At 49.5% G+C, this 19,878-nt stretch overlaps 4 protein-coding genes; 1 reads left to right on the top strand and 3 right to left on the bottom strand.

Moving 5' to 3' along the window:
- Positions 1-2,727: 2,727 nt before the first annotated feature.
- Positions 2,728-3,868, bottom strand: GSTUM_00000109001 (uncharacterized protein; the record flags this gene model as incomplete). XM_002835347.2 has 2 exons in its annotated part: positions 3,068-3,868; positions 2,728-2,994 (listed from the first exon to the last, which is right to left on the bottom strand). The coding sequence occupies exons 1-2, from the start codon at positions 3,116-3,118 to the stop codon at positions 2,728-2,730; spliced, it is 318 nt and encodes a 105-aa protein (XP_002835393.1). The 5' UTR covers positions 3,119-3,868.
- A 5,166-nt stretch (positions 3,869-9,034) lies between these two features.
- On the top strand, positions 9,035-12,439 carry GSTUM_00000111001 (uncharacterized protein). XM_002835348.2 has 6 exons: positions 9,035-9,180; positions 9,240-10,028; positions 10,138-10,390; positions 10,448-11,519; positions 11,574-11,849; positions 11,916-12,439. The coding sequence occupies exons 2-6, from the start codon at positions 9,767-9,769 to the stop codon at positions 11,958-11,960; spliced, it is 1,908 nt and encodes a 635-aa protein (XP_002835394.1). The 5' UTR covers positions 9,035-9,180; positions 9,240-9,766; the 3' UTR covers positions 11,961-12,439.
- Positions 12,440-14,243: 1,804 nt separating this feature from the next.
- Positions 14,244-16,346, bottom strand: GSTUM_00000112001 (uncharacterized protein). XM_002835349.2 has 3 exons: positions 15,799-16,346; positions 15,330-15,696; positions 14,244-15,280 (listed from the first exon to the last, which is right to left on the bottom strand). The coding sequence occupies exons 1-3, from the start codon at positions 16,077-16,079 to the stop codon at positions 14,339-14,341; spliced, it is 1,590 nt and encodes a 529-aa protein (XP_002835395.1). The 5' UTR covers positions 16,080-16,346; the 3' UTR covers positions 14,244-14,338.
- Positions 16,347-17,617: 1,271 nt separating this feature from the next.
- Positions 17,618-18,607, bottom strand: GSTUM_00000113001 (uncharacterized protein). XM_002835350.2 has 1 exon: positions 17,618-18,607. The coding sequence occupies exon 1, from the start codon at positions 18,343-18,345 to the stop codon at positions 17,662-17,664; it is 684 nt and encodes a 227-aa protein (XP_002835396.1). The 5' UTR covers positions 18,346-18,607; the 3' UTR covers positions 17,618-17,661.
- Positions 18,608-19,878: the final 1,271 nt, after the last annotated feature.

Below are 19,878 nucleotides of genomic sequence, written 5' to 3' on the forward strand. Positions count from 1 at the left end.
CGTCTCACAAATCGCACACAGTTGAGACAAGTATTAAGATAGTCGGCAGGAAGCTTTTGAGATTTATTGGTAGGAAATTGTAGAGTGATGCTGTGCCGCGATAAAAACCCAAAAAACCACCCATTGGAGAAGACAAAGTCACTAATATCCCTCGTTGGATAGCAGAATTTAAAACATTTCCCTGCAGTACGGCGAAGCCACCCCCACCGAACAGCCTTTGCTTCATCCTGCCACTCTCTATAAGCTTTATGAAGCATCTCCTCCAACTCCGGCCACCAGCACTGCCTTGCGCCTCCATTGGACTGAGATCCTTTAAACCCATTCACAATTGCCTCCATAGTAGCTGGCTTTTTCCATCCTTGCAAGGTGGAGCGAGGGACAAGATAGTGAGCAGAAACCTCAATCTCAGTAGGTAGATGAAAAGTTGTAGGGCCCATCCAGATTTGAGAGTGCTGGGAATAGGAAAGAACTTGGAGTTTAAACTCTCGGGTATATGTCCTGTGAACTTCTTTTTGTGCCTTAAGGACTTTCCTGGATTTAATCATTACTGACTCTGAAGTGTGACCGGGCCGTTTGATTGATCTCCGCATCTTTTGTGATACTGGAGGTTGACGAAGCTCTCCCAGAATCGGAACTATTGGAGCAGAGGATTGAATGGAGGCTTGTTCCATTTCTGATATATGGGGCAAATCGATGAATGGCTATACTTTCCCTGTGTAGTACCACATATGGTACCCTCTTGTACTTGAGAAGAAAATTTCCTGAGTCATTCAACGTTGAAAATATCCTCTGTTGTTTTATTAATCATTGTCTTAGGTTCCAATCTACGGTTTCACCTCAGCTGTCTCTTTAATCTGACGTACTAGCGCCTGCCCGCCCTCGCCAAATAATGCGGTATTATAATGTGATTACGTTTATCATACGACCGTTGTTACGCACCGGGTGTATCTGCAAACCATTACTAATGTAGCTCTTTTTGTCTAGAATTCAAAAGGCTTCCTTCACATTTGCACCAGCACTTGAGCACCGTACTAGGACTTCCAGCCTTCTCATATGGTACTTCCAATGAGCTCCCCACTTCTACCCCTAATAACCCTGAGAAAGTTACCTGACCTCGGCAATTAGGGCCGAGTCTGTACCCGTCATACTTGCAACAGTTCCATTCGCCTGCCCCTGGTACATTTGACCCGTCCCACGATATCAACTCTCATCGTTTTACGGGGAAACCCTATGACACGCTGCCGGTAACAGTACTCGGGTACCGTGTTCTGACCCACCGAGAAATGTTTTGGAGATATCGTAAAGGGGAGGGAAAAAAATGCCACTATCACAAGTATCACTTTTTGGCGCATAGGTACCGGTATACCGGTACCGGCCCAAACTCTCCAAATAGAGCCATAGCCCGTCCCATATTATAGTGGGGAAAAGCCTCCCAACACTTCCCACTAGCTGGCCCCACCAGGAGAATATGGCCCGCCTATCTTCTTGGTCTTTTTGTGCCTGGTGGGAAAAAGCATTGACGGATTTGCAAATTCTTAAGGCGCTCGAGTACGAGTACAGTACGTTGCTCGAGATACCTGGGCGCCTTGGCCGAGATGGCTAATTTGGCTGGTAGGGTTTCGCCTGCTCCTGGTGCTTGCGCCGTGAAATAAGTTTTCCTTGTAATCTGTCTCGGATTTGCCTGAAAGTGCCCTTCCCTTCACATTTTATGGCCTGTTTTGGGCTCTTTTTGACAGGATTGGATGTTCTACCTCAGCACCTACTTTATTTCAACGTACCGTACAATACAAGACAACGCAAGCTGCAGGCGATTATTGCCAAACAATGCGGCTGGCAGTGTGTGCGGGAGTAGTCTACGGTACTGTACTTTTCTCATGTCTCTGAGCCAAGAGCCGAGTCCGTCTGCCACTTTGTGGTTGTGACCAAGGGTGCCAATTCTTGGCGCGGAGACACCTGTATGTACTAGTACTGTACTTGTATCAATCCATGCCAACATGCCCGACCACCGGTAATGTGCGAGTGCTCGAATAGTGGGATTATGGAGTACGATTGAAGTTCAGAGTTTTATATTCCCCCCTTTGTTCCTTAGTGCATACCCCTTCTTCCCCCTGATCATCATGACAGAGTACTGTACCCCGATTAATTCCGGGAACTTTGCGACCGTAAATTATCCTTCCGATCAAGCTCCCCTATTCGCATCTTTTTAGAGGGTTCATTTTGCTTTTTTTCCCCCGAGGATTCCAACAAGGTTCTCAGCGACGGGTTGCAGGTCACACGGAATGGCGGGTTCGGCTTGGACGATCGGGCTCGTATCGGATTTGGCTTGGCTGATGCGTATTTGGTCCTAGCTGAACCCTTGTGCATTCGCGTGGGACCAATCATTGTCGAAGGTCGGCATGCCGAGCCTTCGCCCTCTTTTTTAGGCTGCCAAGGATTTTTGAAGCGTGGTCCTGTGGGCCCGGTTTATGCGCTGTCCTTCTGTTCCGTTGGTACGGGTTGTTCATGAGCGGGGCTTATATTTGGATCCCTTGGCGGCCTCGGCATCGTGGTTGCGGTCGCGGTTTGTGATACGACCACGCGGGTTTGCTATGGTAGAGATAAATTGAAAGGAAAATAACTGGAAATAGGGTGCGGGAAGGAAATTTAAAGGAGTCCTGAAACATATTGTGGGTCCGTCGGGAGTTTCTCAGTAGACTCTGCACTACCGCGTAGGAAATGGCCGAATGCTCACCCTTTTCCCGCCATTTTCTTGGCAAAGGTCAAGCTAGATTTCGCGACGCCTAGCGGCCTGTATACCGAAATACTGCGGTCCCGGTCGGAACGTGGGCGCGTCTTGAGCGTTCGGGATTCACTCTTTAGGGAGGAGGGGTTTCGATTGGCCTGGCTGGACGGTGGCTTTCCCGGGTATATTGGAGGGTAGGTTGTGCGGTACTGGGCCCATCCCAGATCCACCCACTCTGAGCAATTGAGACGGTGGATGATCAACATGCAGTTCTGCTGTGTTGCGGTGGCATCCTCGACTTAGCCATGCCTGTGCGTGCATGCCTGGCTAAAAGTTTATTCCTACCTCTTTCTCTGCCCTTTCAGACTCATGCAGCCTGTAACTCGCGCAGGCCATTTTATCCTTTTCTGCACATCTTATGACTTCAACCGGTGACATTGGATCGTGGCCTCCGAAATTAATAGGATTGGTTGAAAAGCGGTCTCGTGTCGATCAATCTGATTGAGTGGTATTGGTGTATTTCCCCAGTGTGCCTGTGCAGTGTATCTTTGACCGTGGAGATACCTCATGAGCTCTCACTCGCCAAACCATTTCGTAGTGTTGGAAATCTTCAAGGTCACAATCAGACATTCGTGACTGGCATTAGTTTGATAAGTTTCATCCGGATTACCGCGGTATGCAGTTTTTCTCACATGTCCGGACAACGCGCCGGGTCTTTTGATTGACTTTAATTGAACAGCAAACGTACCGGTTGCCGCTCATCCATCGACTTTCTAGGAGGAAAAGAGTGCCATCGGGGGTCGTTTGGCCTGCCATCGCCTTTCCCCTCTCTCTTTGGTGGAGGTGAGCATCGTATAAAACTGGATCTCCCGAGTGACTGAATCTGAGCCAGCTAGCTTCCTCGAGTGATACTAGTGTTGTCAAATCGTTTACCTGATGCACTGTGTTTGCTTCCCTGATCTGTAGCTGGGGCGGTCTACCTGACCTCAAGCTGTTAAGCGTGATGTCGCTACATGCTGGACAAAAACAGTCAGGGGTAGGTATTCGGTATATGTAGTCATCTTTCGATCGCTTTTGGGCGGACCTGGCGACCTGGCGATGGTCCATTAGGGATCCTGGGCGAGTGAGATGTTGTGAGTGATTGGCAGCATCCCCGGATTCAACGTTATCGGGGGTGGTGAAGTGATTAAGTATTGTCAGGGAGGGCTTCCCTTTTTGGTCAAACCCGTTGGTTATAGTCGTAGCGGCTTTATGGGGGTCGCTTATAGGTGAGCGGGCATAAAATAGGAACTACCGTACTTAGGCTAACGATTTACGAATCACGTGGGCGTCTGGGTCGCCGTCAGGTCAATGGCGACTGCTATTTTCTTATAGATTTACCACCGGCCAGGCGAGGGGACCCCTATATCGAGTGCGGTACTGATAAGAAAGTTCGGCAGTTCCTCTATATTTCTCCCGGAGGGGGAATAAGGGGAGTCACGTTTTTTCGGAATACTAGAGCTTTCTCTCGATAGGTTTGCTCGCCCCTGCTAATTTTTGGCGGAACTGGTTGTGTTAGAAAGCCCCTACTAATGTATTCGTGTTCTATCGGGCTTTTTCTTGCACCTTCCCTTATTACCTCTTGAGCGGGCAATCATAAAGAACCAGAAAAGAGCACGGACGTTTCTGCGACTGCTAAGGATATGTGTGCAACATCAAAATACGAGTGACTTTGGCGGACGGCAATGGGTCTCATGACGAGTGAATTCCTGCTCGAGTACTGAAAAGTACTCGGACAGCGTGCCTTTATGCATATGCGTGATAAGTACACGTGCCGCACTTGGATTTCGAGAGATTTCTGCTGCCTCATGCCAATAAGCAACTTATTGGACTTATGGATGGTCTAAGCCTTGCTGGAAACTGGCGGGTGACGTTGGGCAACATTCTTGACGGGATTGCTAAGTTGTGTTACCTGAGATTGGCATGCGAGCAAGTTCGATACTCCTCTAACTGCTCTGATATTCCTTCTGCAGGTGCTTGGTTAGAGAGCTGTCGAGGTTTCACAAGTGCAAAAAATTGCCGATCCTTTGCATTGACTTGTATGAGGTGTATGCTGGTGTGCTCGCTCGGTCGGACTATAGCATTTTGAGATAGCCCTGCGTTTGCGGTTGATCAACGTCTTGCATCAACGGCGCTGTAATCAACCAGTGAGTGTAATCTCTGTTGCAACTCTTCTCAAGTGAGAAATGAAAAAAAGGAAAAAAAGGAGTCAAGACAAAACGTGCGAAAAAGAAGTCCCCTAACATTGTGGGAGTAATTTTTTGGAGCCTGGGATAGAGTATTGCTTCTTGAAGATCTGGAAGATGAAGGAAGTTGTGACACGCATTCCATCCCGTTGGTAAGTTGATATGGAGTTAGATGTGGAGTACTCTAGTAGGATCATATTTCATTGCAGGCAACTCGCCTGATTAGCTAGATTCAACCGTGTTAGCAACCAAGATCATTGGTATGATAGTCGCCAAGATTATCTTTGCTTTGTAGGGTTCGGGCTCGCAGGTTCTTTTAGTGATAACATTATAATAGGGAGTAATTGCACTTTGAGGCAAACACCCTTTGCTTCCAATTCATGTTCAGGGAATGGCATCGATAGCGAGCGCTGCCCAAGGAGAGCTCGCATGCGACTTTTTGAACCACTTGCTGCATACCTTTGTCCTGGGATTGCACGAAGTGCATCTGGTACTGTATAATTTCATGAGTCGGGTTGGAGGAGGGCAGGAGGATACTACGGCAACCGAACCAACAGGAGGGCCCAGGGGCCACCAACCAGTCATAGTTCAAACCGATAGAGAGCAGCGATTGGGCGTATTTGTTAAGGGATACTCGCCCCTACCCGACTACATTGCCTATATTGCCGATCGGGATGGGCGCATATATACGGCAGCGCTTTGGATCCGTCGTATCCCCGGGATGCATTTTCGGTCATCTGGCTGGGAATAACTCTATGACAGTTGGTTTGTTATCGCTTACGTGCTCCTACCTAAACATGAACTCCCTATTTCGACTTTGCGGTCTATAGAAACTCTGGGAGCACCTAAAGCTACGGCCAGTGATTATGGTATTAGCGGATGGATGGAGTAACGGCACAGCAGCGCAAATGGCGTTGATCCTAGTATCTTTGCCAGGGAGGGGTAAATTCACCTGGTCCTACGCTGCGGATGCACCCCCCTATCGTGAGCACCCCCTATGCTCGGCTCCGGAAAACTGGCAATCGAGAGTAAGTTTTGACGAACGTATTCCCTGTGAGATGGTTACGGCTGAAGATTTCCTCGTCAAAGTAAATACTTACTTTATCGAGATCTATCCAGTTACCGGGAATATATCTGAGGTATAATAATTCCTAGCGCTCACGCAGAGGAACCGCCACGTCCCGTAGGAACAAAGCTGATCATGTTTAATCACTCGGCCAACGGGCTTTCTAGCACTTCCATGTTCTTATCCGGCAGGTATGCGCTGGCACAGAGGCCTACCCGTGCCTGGAGTCAGAAGCATAGGGCTTAAATGACCAACTTTTGTCAGCTGACACCGCTGGGATATCTCTGCGGTAGTTGTCCAGAGTGTTTTTCATTAGCTAATGCATCCGTTTTGGCACACAGAGACATGAGAAAAATCCTGAAGTGATTGGTGAAGGGCTTTTAGCTTGGGCACATGCACACTTGACTTGCTATAATAAATGGGTGAGGTCTTGGGCTGGGGTATGGCCGGGCATGGCTAGGGGGGTTTTCGGAGTCTGTGGTTAAGTTACCCCGGGTTCCGATGTTCGGGCCCTGACCCCCAACTCGGCCAAATGAAACACGGAGCCGGGGTTTTGATGTTGGAATCACAATGGCTGAAAGTACGTAGGTACCCGTATGATACCGCTCTTGGAGGTCAGAAGTGTAAACGCTCAAAAGTTTATGTGCTCTAGTGGATATCTGCTGCGCGACTCCAGCTGGGCGAAGTAGGAATCTCATGGGAGATTTTTCTGGGCTAGTGGTAGGGCGAAGGTAATCTCGGAGATAATCCTCAACCGTTAAAACTTTAGGTCCTTATTGGCTTTCCAGCGGATCTGGAACAGCGTGATGGCTCCAGCCTTCCCGTTCCACAGGAAAGTTTTTTCGAATACGCAGCCAACTCGCTGTTCGTTTGTTAGTCGGCATAGTACCGCTTCATGATTGTGGGGCAAAATAGCCCAACGTACGGCAGAGGAGCTATAAATCTGTGATAATTCTTGGCGTGAGGTTGGATCAGGTGTTCGCGCCTGGGATCTGGAGTGAGCCGAGGATCACCTATAGCTTGCGGGCAAGTCCGTTGATCAGCGATGCCAAAGATGTAACGAACAAGGTTGAAAAATGACTCGCTACCACCTGACTTGGTCTAGATGAATTTCTATCCGACCGCTTGACAATAACTGCATGTCTCTAGGGAAGTCTTGCAGAAGTGATAACTCATGAGAAGTCACTCGTCTTGGCAATATGCAGATTTACTGCAGTTGGTGTTTTTCAATAGCTGTTCCGGTGCATCTAAGAGGATAAAATACAAGAAAGAATGGTGGGGAAGCTGTGGGAAAAAGGGAATCAATATGCGAATGTTGACCACATGGTAGAGCCCGCATAGGTGTTGGTCGAGAGAAAACCCAACTAGTGTAGGCTTCCGGCGAAGCGAGGTTTAGTTTCAGGGAGTTCGAAAATAGGGTAGGTAGGTCGAGTGGAATGGGTTGTCCGATTCTGGGCCTAGCCACTGACAATTCAACTCGATTGTGTAATATGCAAAAGAAGTGGGGGTGAACAATATCAATGCAGGTGGCGTCATCATGGTACTGGTATTATCATTTCCATAGTCCAGCGCAGCAAATTCACGCAAGGTTTGGATTGTCGGCCAATCGTCGCACCTACGATTCATGAAAGGGTAGCCCTAAATGTGTAACTCTTCCAGAAAATAGGTGAATTGGTTGGGAGTAAATTGGATTATCATACGGCAGGCCCGGGTGGGGTGAAACCCTTGTTCATATTGGGTTAGAGAAAAGGCATCAGCACCGGCCATCGAATTCGAGTGTTATAGAAACGACACAGGCCACTCAAACAGAGTTTTGATGACATACAGAAACCACACTCGCATGATGTGCAGCCCCACCAGCAATCCAATAAACCACTCCTCTGCTGGAAGGCGCAAAAAGGGTTGGGAAACAAAATGAGTAAACAATCACACCGACTGTAGCACCACTCATTCGTCGACCGTCGGGGAAGTGGGAGAATTGGGAGAAGTGGGTAGCGTAGGAGCAATATTAGCCACATAAGGGGCCGAATATGAACAGCCAATGAAGAATCATATCCTCCCTTTCGAATCGAATTTTCAAGGGATAGCCACATGATGGGTTTTGTGTAATGCAGCGGGTACCCGCATGAGGGGGTACGAAAATATAGGTTGGAGGTTGGAGGCCAAGGGGGAGGGGAAAAGTGAGCTGCTTGGAGAATGTATTTGCCGAAGATGAGACGGTCGTTGTTGGATCGACGAACTGAAGTTCTTGTCGTGCACGAGTTGGTCGATAGTGGGGGGTTTGTGCCCTTTTTTTTTTTTTTTTTTTTTTTTTTGCGTGGGCGACCGAGGGGGGGATGTATGATACCGTAGGGCGTAGTGTTCTTTGGTAGGTATGATACAGTACTGCGAAGACGAGTGATGAGGGATTGAGTTGGGCGATAACAGTAATGCTAGGGACACCGTTCAGCGCTTGATATATTCACGGTTTGGGTATATATGTGTATGATAGTAGATTTGTTAGGACACGAACTTTTCAGCACGATACTGCACATTGCGGTATCATAGGATTTGTTTGAGGAGGGTTATCCTAATTGCTAGGCAGAGACTGGAAATCTGTGACCCGCCTAACCCAACAAAGAAAATTCCAAGCCAACGCAGCTTGCGAGAGCAGCGAGCAACCGGCATCTCGATGCAGGGTTGATTTCGGCGCGGCATCGACACAATGAAGAAGGGTTTGAGTTTTTTTTTTTTGAATAGAGAAAAAAAAAAGTGGTGAAAATGGGGTTAAAGAGGAAGGAGGAAAGGTATAGAAAAGATAATTAAAAATATGAATAAATAAATAAAAAATAATTTAAGAGATTTTCAGCCCTTGGTCCGACAACCGAGTGATGGTGCACCAGTCATCCAAATAATCGTCACCTCCTTTCCCCTTCTTCTAGTTCTTCCCTTTCCTCTACCACCCCTCTAATATAATACTGTACATTTCTCCTCTTCTCTGTTCTGCTCTCCCGCTCTCCCCTCATCTTTCTCTCCTCCTCTGCTATAAGTTGGTTTTGTTGTTGTCGCTGTAACTGCGTCAGCAGCAATAATCGGGAGTCGGGAGTAGCGGCAACAGCAGGAGAAGATACAAAAGGCAATTGACCCACTGATCTCGAGCGAATTCGGTAAGAAGGGCGAGGTGTTAAGTTAGATTCCTTCTTTCCTTCCTTCCTTCCTTCGTTCCTTATTAACTCTGCCTTGTCAGTCGTCACCAACAGTAGCCGGTCAGTCAGTCTGACTGTCAGACGTGTGGGGAAGGAGAGACAATCGCTCAGAAGACTTTCTAGGGCATCGGGTCGCCTTTTAACCCGTTTGAGCCTCCCACTCGGCTATCGACCAACTTCTTCCCTTTTAACTTTTTCTTTGCATCTTTTTTTTTTTTTTTTACAATTTCTACATCACATCACAACACCCCCCCACCAATTTCTTTTATAGTTCAACTTTACTTAACCCCATTCCTTCCCTTCTTACCACACCGCCCCTCCACTCCGCATCTTCCCGATAGCATAGCTGTTGCCGTGAAAATACCCTTTGTTCGAATCCTCTACCTACATTTGTAGATAGAACTACAATTTGGGTCCAGGAGAAAAACAATTGGAAAGAGGAGAGAAAAAAGAGATTTCTTTTGAAAACATAATCTTTTTTTTTTTTTTTGCCCCGCTTTTAACTTATTTTTTTCTTCGGTTTTTTTCCCCTATTGGGTGCTCACGCGACACCTACCAGTATTTCATCATGGTGAAGCCGGATCCCGACTCACTAGGCGAGACAGCTGCCTCAACAACGGCTACAACGACGACAGCGACGACTACGCCGGCAACAGCAGCAACGGCAACACCAACGGCAACACCAACGGCAACACCAACAGGACAGCAATCTCCAGCGGTACCTCCAGCTCCAAGTGGTAACATAGCATCGTCAAAGGACCCGGGTCGACCCAGGAGGAAGAAGGCGAGGAGAGCTTGCTTCGCTTGTCAGCGCGCCCACTTGACCTGCGGTAAATTTAACCAATCCCTTCCCTCCCCTCCTTTCGCCTCACCCCGCATATTTGCGTTTGACATGTGACTAAAGGATCCTTTTGTTGTAACGGATTTTGTGGGTTTTAGGTGACGAGCGTCCATGTCAGAGGTGTATTAAGAGGGGTCTTCAGAACGCTTGCCACGACGGCGTCCGCAAGAAGGCAAAGTACCTACACGACGCACCCATTGATGATGTATCCGAGTTCCCCGGGGGTTTCGCTACCTACCCGACGCATCGCGTTCCTGGGAACATAAACACGGATATGTTGCCACCAGATGGGACCATCAATCCAGGGTCGATTCAGTCTCCGGGGTTGCAGGAATCGTCGCCGACGAAGGGGTCTGCTGGTGGTGGGAATACCGGTGACGGTGGGAATGGCGGGGGAACCGGGGGGAGTGGGAATGGTGGAGGGCGTGGTGCCGGTGGTGGGAACTTTCCCGGAACTCCCCTATTCGACCCGAGTGATCCTGCCTTCTTCAATTTCGACATTGCGAGCTTGAACTTCGGCAGTCAGTACGGTGCCCTTGAATTCGGCGTCCTCGGCCGGATGAGCGGGCAAGCTGCCGACGCTGATGACGGGAGCGTAGGCAGCTACGCATACTCACCGAGCATGGGGACCGGCGAAGGGTATGGAGGTTTCTCGGCTCCGCAAGATGACCCGCCGCACTATCGCGATAGCTGGGGCAGCGGTCATGGGGGGCGGAATTCCGGGGCGGGTCACAGTGTCGGGTTTGCGGGGACCTACATGATTGAAGCCGGGCCGGGGAGTCTCACCAGCCCATCCCCACCGGTGGAGTCCCCGCGACAGAATTACATTCAAAATACCGCGCAGACAACAGCTGGCTCATCGAGTTACGATACAACGGCGACTAGTGGTCCTATGAGTTCTCCATCGTTCTACCAATCGGGTGGGCACCATCGCCCTTCCACCCTCCAGCAGGTGCAATCTGCATCCACAGCCCAACAGCAGCAACAGCAACAAGTCCCACAAGTCCAAGCCCCCATGCGCCGTCGCAGACTCCCGGAGGACCCCAGCCAGATCTACAGCTCCATCACAACACCATACCCATACACACTCCACTATCACCGCCTCTTCCACATGCTCGAAACCCGTTTCCCCAAACCTCTCCTTCTACGCATCGCTCGGGCAATGGCCTCGTTTCGCCCTTCCTTCATCGCCTGCACACAGACGCTCAAAGCCGACGACCTCCTCTTCATGGAAAAGTGCTTCCAGCGAACACTCTGGGAATATGAACGCTTCATACAAAACTGTGGCACACCAACTCTCGTCTGCCGACGCACAGGGGAGGTAGTCGGCGTCGGCAAGGAATTCTGCATGCTTACGGGCTGGGAGAAGCAAGTTCTCCTCGGCGAAAAGGCTAACCGAAACACGAATGTGCCCGTCAACGGTGAAGTCGTTAACTTTCCGCCGCCGTCTGTCGACGAGTATGGTCATGGTGGCGTTGGTGTCGCTGCCAGCGGTGGCGGTGGGGGAGTTAGCGGCGGCCTTGGGGGAGTGAAGAAACCCGTATTCCTGGCCGAGCTCCTCGACGACGAGAGTGTTGTTGAGTTTTATGAGCAGTTTGCCCGATTGGCCTTTGGCGACTCGCGTGGGGCTGTCATGACAACTTGTAAAGTGCTCAAGTATCGCGCTGAGAAGGACGACAGTAAGAAGGATGGCGTGAGGGAGGCCCGTGGCATGGATGGCCTCGGGGCGAAGGACGGGAAGGTTGAGTGTGCTTTTTGTTGGACCATTAAGAGAGATGTCTTTGATATTCCGATGTTGATTGTTGCGAATGTGAGTTTCCTTCTACTTCCCTTTCTCGTTTTCTTCGTGGGATGGGTGGGGGCTAAGGGTGTATAGTTCCTACCGATTCTTCCGAGACCGGCGCCTGAGGGGGGGAAGTAATTTTGTTTTCTTACTTTTCCTTTCTCTTTTCCTTCTCTTTTTGATGGAGCCGGGTGTGGTAGTGCTGTGTGTACGATTCTGTGTGTTTTTGTTTTACCGCTCTGATTGTGTACGCTTCGTCAGCTACCTATTTGTTTTATTCCCAGAAGTGGCAGGATGGAATGGGAGCAGTACACGTTTTGTATTTCTCCCCTCCCACCCCCTTCGACTATCGCTTTATTTTCAATTTTGGCTTTTCATCCCTTGTACTTGGACTACAGTGCGCAGCTATAGACTCCTGAGAATCTTTTTCCTTTTCACTCTCTCGTTTTATAACATTTTGGTCTTTGTGGTTAGTTAGTTAAGGTTAACTTCAATTTCTGGTTCGCGACTTGGGTCGTGGAAATGGTATAGCACTCAGTGTTTGGATGAGCGAGCGGCCTCATTCTACTTGCCCGCCCGCCCGCCCGCTTGCCGTGGCAATATACCGGTACCGTACTCTCTGCATTCGCATGTGCTGCACCGTATGCCACTCACTACGTATATGGCCACCCAAATTTTCTTCTTTTTTTTTTTTGTTTTGCTGCACCTTGCTTCATTTCCTCCTCCTACGCTCGTCCGGCGAATTTATCTCAGCTGCCAATCCGTGATGCCTTTTTAAACCCTGTGTTACTGTACGTACAAATACTCGTACATTACCCGGGTACAGTACACCAGTCCATGTGAGGGAAAAATGACATTACAAGCTCTGGTAGCTCAGGGGTTAGAGCATGCGATTGCAGATCGCAGGGTCGATCGTTCGAATCGGTCTCAGAGCTGTTTTCTTTCTCTTTTTTTTTTCTTCCTCATCCTTTGCCACCTCCCGTCTTCGTACTGTACCGATACTCCGTTTATTGCGCAGCACGTTACCGGTAAATTTAATGCGTGTGCTGGCTGTGAGGTGCCAGGGACTACGGTATTGCCAGGGTCGGCCTTCAGAGGATTGGAGAAGTGGGGGGTTGGGTGCCGGGTGTTGTCTGGGCGGGGTACTGTGCGGTGCACGGCGCTTCAAAACAATACAAGTACCGGTAACTCAATCGGGCTGGCGGAGTGTACGGTATCATATTTGTGACCGGATGGGAGCTCTTGATCGGGATACTGGTATATAGACTAGGGTACTTGTGGACATATTCCTCGTGGAGCTTCTGATACGGTAATGTCTGCAGTGATGGTGTCGGGCTTTGCTGGGTTAGACTACGGTATTTGGACTCGCGTCTGGCGATAAGTTGCATCCGAAAGCACCGCTTCGTTACGTAACCACCCTATCGGCGGGAAAATAAAAGGGGGACTTTGCCTGGTTTTCGGGATAACCGGTACAGTACAGTAGTTCATAGACCAAGTACGATAATATCATACCTCGGCCTCTATCCATCCATTCCATCCATCCGAGTTCGAAACGGGAGGAAATGGGCACAGTACTATGTACAGTACAGTACAGTACTCGTACAGTAAAAGACCGTTGGATTTCTCTGGGGAAGGGGAGGAAGTAGAGAAGGAGAGAAGTGTCACGCCTAGTCTATATCGCACTGTACTGTACTGTACAGTACTCGTGCGTGCGATTCCAACCATTAGATTACAATAATAATTCGCATGGAGTAGTCTGCCGGTAAGGTAATCGGTGATCCGAACATTCTAAGAGTTATGGTATAATATCAGAGATCCCGTATCATACAATACAATAATAGTTATAAGTATTTCGTTCTGATGGGTTGGGGTTGGGGGGGTTGTGCATGACAGGCTAAGGGGCGGTTTAGTGAAATACCTTAACGTGCCGACACTATCACCGTTATACAGTGTATAGTGACTCAGCACGTTGGTGAATACCTTCGGCGCGACTACATACTAGTAGTACCGGTACTGCTCCACCCCTAGGATAACGATTGACCGGCTAACCTGTGAGCACTCGGTGGGTTTGGGTAGAAACGAGATTCTTTAGAACGTGCCTGGCTAGATAAAAAAAAAAAAGACTCACATTCCCTTTAATATCACGATGTGATAATACTCTACTACCGCTTACTTGATTACCCCCCTTCCACCTCTCTTTGCTGGCGCGTGATTGGAGTGGTGCTTTTTGGGATCTTGCGAGTAGTGGTGTGTTCGAGTATATACCGTGGGGTTGATTGAATGTTTTGTTTGTGGGTATTATACGGGTGGGAGGTTCTATAGTTTTTTAGCCATTTAGAGGGGCTGGAGTGGAGTGGAGTTTGAATCGTGATGTAGACACGGGCTTCTAGTGTGGTTGCGCATGGTGGGGTTTGTTGAATATATATGATAATATGCAATATTATGATTATGATACCCTTTATACTTTGAAGCGCTGGGTAAAGAGAAAAAGAAACTTATGATATAAGAAACATTAACTACAATCTACGAGTACCCGTCTCACCCCCAACAGTAGCAAACCTACTCCTAGCCCTAATATCTTTCCCCCAGACAAAAAAGCAAAACATAGTCGGCGCCATCGCCAGGCTCAAGAACCCGAGAAGACTACTGGCCCACTGGTACCCTAGGCGTTTATACATCTCTGTACTAAAGAGCGGGAAACCGGCGGCGAATGCGCTCCGAGCAAAGGAATTAGCGGCGAGGGCGCTGGCAGCGTATACGGGGTATGCTTCTACAGTAAAGGTAAATATCCCGGAGAACACAAGCAACGTTCCCATGCCGAAGAACGTTGATCCGATGATCGGCAGGATCCAGTGCACGTGTAGGAGTGTGGTCCAAGCGAACCAGAAGAGTCCGATGGGGACCAGCACGCCACCGGCGATGGCGGGGGGAAGACGGAACTCTGGTTGAGATATTTGGTTGTGCTTGTGCACTAGGTGGGTGTAGTTTTTTTGCCAGATCGGGTCGGTTAATGTGGCCAGGCCCATACCGATTATCAGTCCGATGAATGTCAGGCCGATTTGCTGCAGGGAAAAGTGGTGTACGTTCGCGAAGACTAGGGGGAAGGCTTGGAAAAAGAGGTACAGGGTTCCCAGGAGGAGTGCTGAGAAGATACATAGGAGCAGCAGCATCGGCTCGAATATTAGGAGTTCGAAGGGGCGGGTGCAGGACAACAGAACTGTAGGGGCTATTGAGCGGGATAGCTTCTCAATTGGTGCGCGGTAGCGCGGGTCGCCTGTTGATTTTCGCAATGAGACGGCTCGGTCTCGGAGAAGGACTGGGTGATAGGTTTCTGGGACGAAAGTGTAGAGACTGGCCAACATGAAGACCGACCAGATCATTAGGACCCAGAACGTCCAGCGCCAATTGATGTTCTGGTTGATAAACCCACCGATGAGAGGGCCCACGCCTGGTCCCATCTGAAATCCGTCAGTTTTCCGCCTAATTTAGCGTTGAAATTGATCTCACAAAAGTCGAAGCGGTGTACAACATCATGGGAGCCCCAACTTCCGCATCCTTGAACATGTCCCCCATGGTTCCACCAGCAACAGATAGAAAAGCTGACCCGGCCATACCAGTTAAAAAGCGAAAAACGAGCAGCACGGCGATATGCCGAGCGAGGGCGCAGGGAAGAAGGAGTAGCGTAAACAGCGAAAATGAAACGAGGTAGATCGGCCTCCTACCATAAAACTCCGATAGCGGCCCGAGGAACATCGGCCCGATTCCCAATCCCGCTACATAAAGCGATAATCCACTGACAGCGGCCAATTGAGGAACGGTTAATTCAGCCGTAACCTGGCGATAGGTCGAAGTATACATGGAAGATGTGCACGTCCTACCACATAAATTTAACTCATCAGTTGATCTTCCTCCTCACGGAAAAGGCTGGGAGCGAAAAAAGCAAATAAGAAAAAGCAATCAGAAACTTTTCACTCACACACAGGCACCGCCCAGACTGACGACCCATGCAACGAGCCACCTCCGAGACTTGCTCATGTTCCGTGGATTGAGGGGATCAGCGTCCCCGCCAACCCACCCAACCTCGAATTCCTCACCGCCAGTACTAGATAACACGTTACTATCTATAGCCCGTTCAATGCTTTCACCATGGCCGTATGTCTGCGCCATTAATGGTACCGCTCTAGTTGCCATGATTTCTCGCGGTATGGAGGGAGAAGGGATGGTGGTCCTCTCCGGGACCGTCACCCTTCCTTCCATTGTCGACGTATCGGTACCGTACTCTGACACTCACTCGTCGCAATCTCGTCGCCAAATGCTATCAGAAAAAAAAGGGCGCAAGAATCGGGGGGGGGAGGGGGGAAGGAGGAAAAGCGACATCTTTAAGAGATCCCCACTAGAGATTTAAAGGTGGGGAATGGGGATAGAATTGACTTTCTCTGGGGGGCAATGCACTCGCCTTTTACCGAGAAGCATGCAGCGCAGACAGTACATCGTATCCTCAATCCAAGTCAACGCGATAAGCACTCCTTTGATCGTGGATTTGATTTTTTTCCTCTCAGTTTCCGTTCAACGGGTTCCCTCTTCTTACATGCGCAGTGGCGAAGCCAAGGAATATCGCCGGGTGTCGTACCATACCTCGGTCACTCAGACTGTGGGTGATTATTGTGGAGGATTCTGGGGGCCGAGGAAAGGGGTCCTAGGATGTGATTGCTCACTATGGTATTATTGTAGAAGGAGTCGCTGTTAAAGCTTGGGCTGCTGCTAGAGCCCTCTCGAGGGGTCCCCGACAGGCGGGAAAGCCGTGCACGTTCTGGGGCGGTTTTCCGCTGTCGGACCTCTTGCTCTTTCGCGGCGTCTGCGTTCTTCGGTGGGTTTCCTGTGTTGGATGAGTAACACTAACCCAAGCCTCAGTTGTGACAAAGCAGAAGGAATACCGGTATGCACAGCGCGTTACTAGGAGAGACAACTACAACGTCCCAGCACGATTATCCCCGATCCGAGCTTTTATGGTAGAAGTCCCAATGCCCGCGAATCGTCAATCCATAGTATAAAGGGAGTCAATTATACTGTTGCAGGATCCGGTCGATGCCTTGCTTGTCCCCGTCTATTTATTGGCTCTTTTTTGGCTCTTGCTTTCTCGCCCGAACAAACGGAACGCACAATACTTTCCAGCCTCGCAACCCTCCACAGCATTGCTTTTACGATTGCGTCTGAACCACCACTAGCGCGATCGCCTCCCCAGAACTGCGATTCGGAGAGGAGATGGCGCATACTGCACAGGAGATAGCCCTGGCAACGGAATGCACTACAGTAGTATTACCTACGTAGTAGTAATCACGGGGTGGAAAAGTTTGAAATCACATCGATAGAGTATGAAGTGCGATGAGGGGTTTCGGGGGTGGAAGCGTGAATCTCAGGGTTAAATATAAAGAAAGAGGTACTATATGGTAAAAGCATTGATGCGGAGGTTAGAACGGACGAGTGTGAAAGAGAGAGGGGAGGGGGAATTGGAAGTGGGTATGGTCGTGGGGACTCTGCTTTTGCTAAAACGCCGTATAGTAGCATAGGAAGCCCCTCAAACGTATCGCAAACTTTCCGAGCACTATTGAACCTTTAATTACTATTTTTTCGATTACTTGAGTGAACTATGTCTCAAACCACTAAGGACAGTTATACAGGGCCCCAACCGCTCTCATCACTTCATAGCAACTCACTCGCGATGAGAGTCAGAGAAAAGGTACCAAGCCAACAAACCTTTACAAAGTTTAATCTCACAAAAGTTAAGTCTGTCCTAGCATTTGACAAAAAATAACCCGTCTGTATCTACTCTTACTTCCCTTTAGAAACTCGGACCCCCCTCATCGTCAGCGTCTGAAGGATTATCCAATGAAGATACATCTGTAACTTCCGTAATCGGTGGTAAACCACCTGGACCCCTCGGCATTCCATCATCCGGGTCACTCTGATTCCTGAACGTGCGTAGCTCGAGTCCGTCCATCCACTCGCCTATATCAATCCCTCTTCCCCTTCGCCTCTCTCTCCTGCCAGGCCACTCCGTGAGGTTGCTGCGAGCCCACCTCATAAATCCTCGTCGGATACCACCCCGTCTCGCTGGATACCCCGGCTGATTCTCTCGTGGCCCAGGCAGTGATGAGCCTGGTTCAGAGTCCTCGCTAGTTCGATGTCTCTCGCTATTCCTGACATTCTGGATGTGATTGTAGAGGAGGTAGCAGACCACCAGGATTACTACCACAAGGGATGCCTGGAAGAAGGTTTTGTGGCCTGTGTTAAGTCCCGGGGCTTCGATGTCGTTCCAGCTGGCTTCGGGGCAGCCAGCTCGAGGGGTCTTTGGGAGCCAATTTGCAAATGGTTCTGTGGCTGGACGGGGGGTGATGGTGAATGCCGTGAGACTTGGAGTCGGCCCAGGCGTTGGAGAAGAGGGAGCGAACTCCGTTCGGAGGTTTGAACAGGGGTGTTCTTTCGTATATGAATTTGAATGACACTTGAGCGATATAGTGGACATGGTTGGATAGGGGGTGAGAGAGAGGATGAGTGGAAAGGGTTGAAAGATCCCGGTCAGGGGAGGAGGGAATGGTGGTTCTGTATCTGGGATGGAATTCATTCGAATGTTCGTGGCGGAGGTACGTAACTTACCCTTTGGATCTTGGAGTGGTATGTACCTCTACAGTAGTTTTGGTCCACTGTCCGTTCACAGATGTAGCTTTCCCAGATTCACTTAAACAAATAGTCCTGGGTTACTTTCCAATTTGGGCGTTCGGCTTAAGATGGAACTAAAAATTGAAGCACAAAAACTCTATCCGGATCAACTCGTACGAGACAATTGGGGAGTAAATACCCACAGCCCATGGTTCGTATACCACCACGTGACGGACCCGCCAGTAACACCAAGGCAAGAGACTAGCAACTCAAATGCCCCCACAAACGGGCCAATCCGAACTCGGAGGTAATGATTGATTGCTCGGATTTGTGCGGGGGAGGGGGGTGCGGCGCGGCCCTGGAACGGGTGAAGGGGTATGATAGGTGAAGAGAGGACAAAGCTCGGAATGGCAGCTTTGATGTGGGTCTTGCGCTCAGAGCAGCTGTTGTAACTCGATGAGCCTTTGCCCACAATCTTTGCTCCCCGTCGATCGCCTCCCTCCCTCTATTTTTTTCGTCTAGACAAAAAACTGCGTGACTGCTGAGTTTCTTTTGGCTGATGTCATATCGGGTATTGGTTAGTGTACTTGTGTTTTCCCCATCCATGGCTACCTCATTAGGTTTACTAGATCGCATTGTGCATCAATTTTCAACGTTGCCGAGATCGCAACCGCCCTTAACTTGCCGTAGAGCTGCGCAAACGCGATTATATAACAAAAATGGGACTCCAGGGATCGCAGCACATCGCTCATATGGACTGCTTGCTATAGTCTATGCGGGTACGGGGTTAGCAAGGCTGCTGTTATGATAGCACGGGAACCTTGTCGATCCCGATAAACCGGATAGATCATAGATGGTTTTGCCGAATAGTACGGTACTTGTATGGGTTGCGAGGAAGGGATATGAGGGGATGGTGAAGTTACTCCAAGTCTTAAGCTGGGTGGTGGCAGGAGGTTCCTCTTCGCTGCCTTTCCTCCCCTTCCACGGCTCGACCAAAAGATTGTTCTTAGAAGTTATTCTCGCACGCGATCGAAGCTGGGAATTTCTATTCACTTGCAAGTGCGGTCGATTGAGTATCCATGGGTCCGTGGCCATCCGTAGAGCTTAGCGTCAGGGGGAGGATGTATCCCGGTGGTGCTGGTCTTCCGGCGTAATATCAAGCTTCCGCCTGTTGCCCCGGATGACCTTGAGCAGGAAGGAAGCGGTAATCTTAGGGTGGTGGCTTGGCCTCGTGGATCGACTCAAGCTCTGCAGATGAACACCTGCACCCACCCAAACGAGGCAAAGGAAGGGATTGATTGATTGGGCAGACTGCTCAAGTATAATTTACCGGTACTATCCCGTTGTCTTGGGGTCCCAACGACACTTCCTCGTCTTCAAAGTGCGCGTACAGCGCCAT

Source organism: Tuber melanosporum (genome assembly GCF_000151645.1).
Source record: "Tuber melanosporum whole genome shotgun sequence assembly, scaffold_104, strain Mel28".
Taxonomy (NCBI): domain Eukaryota; kingdom Fungi; phylum Ascomycota; class Pezizomycetes; order Pezizales; family Tuberaceae; genus Tuber; species Tuber melanosporum.

Coding starts and splice junctions, on each gene's coding strand:
- GSTUM_00000112001 (XM_002835349.2), bottom strand. CDS start 16,079: ATGGAAGGAAGGGTGACGGTCCCGGAGAGGACCACCATCCCTTCTCCC. Junction 15,697..15,798: donor AGTCTGGGCGGTGCCTGTGT/GTGAGTGAAAAG, acceptor TTTATGTGGTAG/GACGTGCACATCTTCCATGT. Junction 15,281..15,329: donor TGTACACCGCTTCGACTTTT/GTGAGATCAATT, acceptor GACGGATTTCAG/ATGGGACCAGGCGTGGGCCC.
- GSTUM_00000113001 (XM_002835350.2), bottom strand. CDS start 18,345: ATGTCCACTATATCGCTCAAGTGTCATTCAAATTCATATACGAAAGAA.
- GSTUM_00000111001 (XM_002835348.2), top strand. CDS start 9,767: ATGGTGAAGCCGGATCCCGACTCACTAGGCGAGACAGCTGCCTCAACA. Junction 11,520..11,573: donor ATGGTCATGGTGGCGTTGGT/GTCGCTGCCAGC, acceptor GGGGGAGTGAAG/AAACCCGTATTCCTGGCCGA. Junction 11,850..11,915: donor CGATGTTGATTGTTGCGAAT/GTGAGTTTCCTT, acceptor AAGGGTGTATAG/TTCCTACCGATTCTTCCGAG.